The sequence below is a fragment of the Nestor notabilis genome, unplaced genomic scaffold, assembly GCF_000696875.1.
Source record: "Nestor notabilis isolate BGI_N333 unplaced genomic scaffold, ASM69687v1 scaffold28937, whole genome shotgun sequence".
NCBI lineage: Eukaryota > Metazoa > Chordata > Aves > Psittaciformes > Psittacidae > Nestor > Nestor notabilis.
This window is the reverse complement of record NW_009938301.1, coordinates 60,471-64,671: the sequence shown is the minus strand read 5'-3', so window position 1 is coordinate 64,671 and position 4,201 is coordinate 60,471. Positions and strand designations below refer to the sequence as shown.

Sequence of the window (4,201 nt, the reverse complement as noted above, 5' to 3'; positions counted from 1 at the left end):
CTGTACCCATTCTGAACACTGAAAAAGCTCAGGGAGCATTGACATTTTTATCTGCTGTCCCTGGTCTATCCTCGACTTGGACTTAAACTTGCATGTCAGCATTTGGTTTGAATCTCCCCTAAGATAGCAATGGCAGCCTACTCTGGAGCACATGAACATTTGTTTTGGGAATGAAAGCTGCACCATTCGCAGGAGGTTTGGAATAAAATGTTCCTTTTGGATTTTGTTTACAAATGATCAGAAATTTGGATTTGGTGGTGAATAATTTTAAGTGGAGAAATATGACTGGTAAAAAGCAGTGTAATAATATGTCTGTAGAGCACTTTGAAGATGAAAAGCTCTATACACTGTAAACATTATTACTAGTACAGCTTAGTCTGTGTGGAATAATTAATCTAGCATAAGTAAATTGTAGATTTTTTTAATGCACAATATAGTGTTTCAGAAGTCTAATGCATCTATGTATTTATTTTCACATTGTAACATAAGGAATTCATCCTCCAATATTTTTTTAATATCTGTATGTTGCAATGATTTACTTTGTTGTTAGTTTCCAAACATACAGACAGTCCTAATCCAGAACAACCTGTTCTAAATGTGAAACGTCTGGGCTGGGAGGGAAAAAATAGGGTTTTTTTAAAAGATGATCTAAAAATACTGAGTGATGAGAAGTAGGTGCCTGTCAGATATGGAAAGGTTCGTGGGGCAGTTGGCCTTCTTAAGCTCAAACTGTGGCTTTGGAGAAGCCTGAATTTAGTTGCAGAGCCACGCAGGTGCCAGATTGTGCTGGGAAGGGAACACCTGCCAGGCTGCTCCAGATAACTCAGCACCTCAGAGGCATTTTCCCAGGCTCCCGGATGAATGGTCCCTAATAGCCGTGGGAGAGGGCTTCCCACTGCTCCATGCTGTACCACAGCCTCTTCTTGGCAGCCTTCTGGAAGCAAAAGTCAGCTTGGCTTGTGACTGCTTTGGAAAACAAGTGTTGCTGGATAGTCTTACAGTAAAGAGTCGGTGTCTGATACTTCCTCTCGGTGTCGTGGGACTATGAAATATAACAGGCAGGGCAAATTACCATTCCCTTAAAAGGCATTACTCACTGATGTGTATTTCAGCTGAAACTGAATTCTGGCTTTTCTAGAACCACTTTTATTCAGTCACGTGTTTGGTTTCAAGCTGTATTTTGCTGGGTTTAGAGTTTTCTGGTTTTGGTGTTCTGGTTTTTTGTTGTTTGGTTTTTGGAACCTGGATCTGATGATTGAGGTGCACAGTTTTGAAGTAAGAAAAACAGAACTCCAAATCAATAACACCAGTTTTATTTCTGCTTTTGTGTTGATAACCTACAAATGCAGCTTTGTCTGTGTTGAATGATGAAGAGAAAATAGAAGATTGGGCCAACTGGGTTTGCTGGGTTTTTAAATGCACTTCTATGGTGTGTTTAAAAGGAGTTAGTGATAGATCATTTGGTACATATCAGCTGGTCTCTTCTTCCACATATCATGAGCAGCAGCTTTTGGTCCTTGCTGAGTATACAGTGTCTGTCTTCCCTGGAGCATAATCCACAGCTTGCCCAAAGCCAACATTAGTATATGCTGGTTTATAAACAGTGTTGACGGTGGACAAGTCTGGAACTGAGAACAGACTTAGACTCATGCTGAGTAACTGTGTAGAAAGTTCAAAAAGCTGCAAGTTGCACGAGGGTGTCAGATAACAAGGTTTTCTTGTGGGGTTTGTTTTTTAGTTTCTTAGTTCATGAAGCAGGATGGTTAATCAGATCATATATTTCTCTTGAAGGAAGCAGAAAGAGAGTATCACAGTTTTTATAGTTCTGCAGTAACTCTGGCAACTTTAAAAGTAGGGAAGTTCTGCAAACTCCAGCTGGCTATGGATTAGATCAGATGTCACATACAAGAGGCTTTCAAAACATTTGATGAGCATAGCTGTGTGATACATTCAAGATACTGGTATCTTGAATGCATCTTAAAACTTTCTCACAGTTAGCAATAAATAACAGCAAATCATCTCTTCAGGCTTTTCCAGCAAAGTCAAGTAATAAATAGTCATGGAAACCAAAATTATTTTCTAGTGTTAGTCCCTCTGGGCTGAGCTTATTGGCTCAGGTGCAGCTCCCTGGGAAGGCTTTATAAGACTTCAGACTTGAGCTGACACTGCAAAACCAGTGTAGAGGTGTCTCGATCTCTTACATAAGTAGGAATTTGGTTACATTTGAGGTAGATATTCTTTTCCAGAGAACAGTGGCCAGCTGAATCAAGGGCTTTAAGAGGAATCGGAAACTTTGTTCAGGCCATTAGTCAGTCAGATATGATTAAATACTCAGCCTCTCAGAGAACACCAAGATAGCAAGAAAAATAGACATACCTGTCACTGATTCATACAAGAATTTCAGGAATGAATTATGATGCTTTTCCCTTGAAAAGCAAAAGATTCACTTTTTCATTTTAAGTTCCTCTCAAGAAAAACATATTTGGAATATCCCAGACAAATGGAAGTGGAGAGACTTTAATATATACTCTTTATATATAATGTTTGAAGATACAGGTATATAAAATCTTTGAAGATTTGTTTGCAAAGTTGTACTTCTATCAATGTTATTTTTTCAGCATTACAGAGGACACAGTGGAAGATGCTATTATGCCACTAATAACTTATTTATGTATTCTTTGATTTGGCTAACCCTACTCACAATGTTAAAGAATCGTGGATTCCAAACAGGAAATAGCTAAAAGTCATTTTCTTTAATTGTGCTCGTAAATATACAGTTAATAAAGCTTGTGGATTACATCCAAATTTTTCTCTAGTGCTCATCATTTTTAAAGGATGGTTCAACTTGTCACATCTTGACTTGATCTCGAAAGGGAAGTCAAAGTTTAGTTATCTTCCTGAGGGGAAAGAAAAAAGATGGTTGATAAATTTCCAAGGGATTCTTGTGATCAATAACTGCAGTTCTTAATGAGGAGTGATGCTTAACAGCACTTGGTGGTGAGCTCCAGGAGGTCTTGTACAAGTAGGAAGGTTGTAGCCTATATAGGAGAGGACATGCATTTTGGGGCTTATACTTAGAAATAAGGCATGCCTTGGCACTAGCTCAGTAGAAATTGAGACTGGGACAAACAGGCTTTCCTTCTTTTTAGATGGTTAGATTAGAAGAAACAGTAGCACTTAATTTTCTAACTTTTCTGTGGTAATTGCATCTGGGGTATCTGATTGTCTTGGAAGCAGCAATAATTTTAAGTCTTGCAAAACCCATCAGAGTTAGGGGAAATACCACTAACCTTCTTCTGCACATTCATTTTAGTGCAGAAGAAAGACTGTGGAGGAGGAGTTACACAGATGCTAACTTCTTTGAGTTTCAGTGGGAGTTAGGTTGCTAAATGCCTTTATGAATCAAGTCCTAACTGATCTACTCAGGGTCATTTGGGAATTTAAGTAGAACAAAAGTAAAAGCTGATTTCCTTTAGCCATAGTCTAATAGTCTCTTTGCTGTAATATAGCCCTTTCTGTCCTTTCCTTATGGTGCACGTATCGTTCTCAGGAACAGAAACTGAAGAAGCCTCTCTGTTATGGGTAATCTGCTGGGTCAGCATGGCTAGCTGTGGCTGCTTGTAGATACTGAGGAGTTTAAATGCATGCATATCTCAATTCAATGGAATTACAGATAATCAAGCTATTCCATGTTTTTTTAGACTTTTGTCTATCAGGTTTGAACATATCACCTTTCTCTAGAAGGCAGTTAATAAATGGTCATCTGTAGTGTTCATGTAGAATATGTATGAAAACATCGTAGTGAATAGGACTCTACTGGACTAGTGACCATGACACTAGGCTATTAAGCAGATGACAGCACTGAATTATTGATGATAATTTATTTCTGTGGTTGGATACCAGAACCTTGGTGGTTAGTAACATTTTTAAATGTTACCCTTGTTTCAGATCCTAATTTCTTGAGACCTCGGGATGAGCAGTTTCTTTTTTAAATTAAATTCTTTTAAGGGTACATTTTCTTCTGTATTCTTGAGCTGCTGCTCTCTCTCAATCCTCCCTTCATAGATATGCAACACTTTGAGACCAGAATGCCCAAGATACCCTTACACTTATTATTATCCCTTTGTTTTATGTTGCAGCCAACAGTTTGCACATTACTGCCTACTTTATGAAGAGATGGGTTAATCTCCGCTGTGCTGTA

General features: G+C 38.4%; 1 protein-coding gene across 1 annotated transcript in view; it reads left to right on the top strand.

Annotated features, from left to right (window-relative positions):
- Positions 1–4,087: 4,087 nt before the first annotated feature.
- Positions 4,088–4,201, top strand: part of SLX4IP (SLX4 interacting protein) — a gene marked incomplete at its 5' end in the record, with an annotated part of 17,807 nt that continues 17,693 nt past the window's right edge. Inside the window, one exon of the mRNA XM_010019255.1 lies at positions 4,088–4,194. Within this exon, the coding sequence (XP_010017557.1) occupies positions 4,088–4,194 (107 nt within the window). The remainder of the gene's footprint in view (positions 4,195–4,201) is intronic.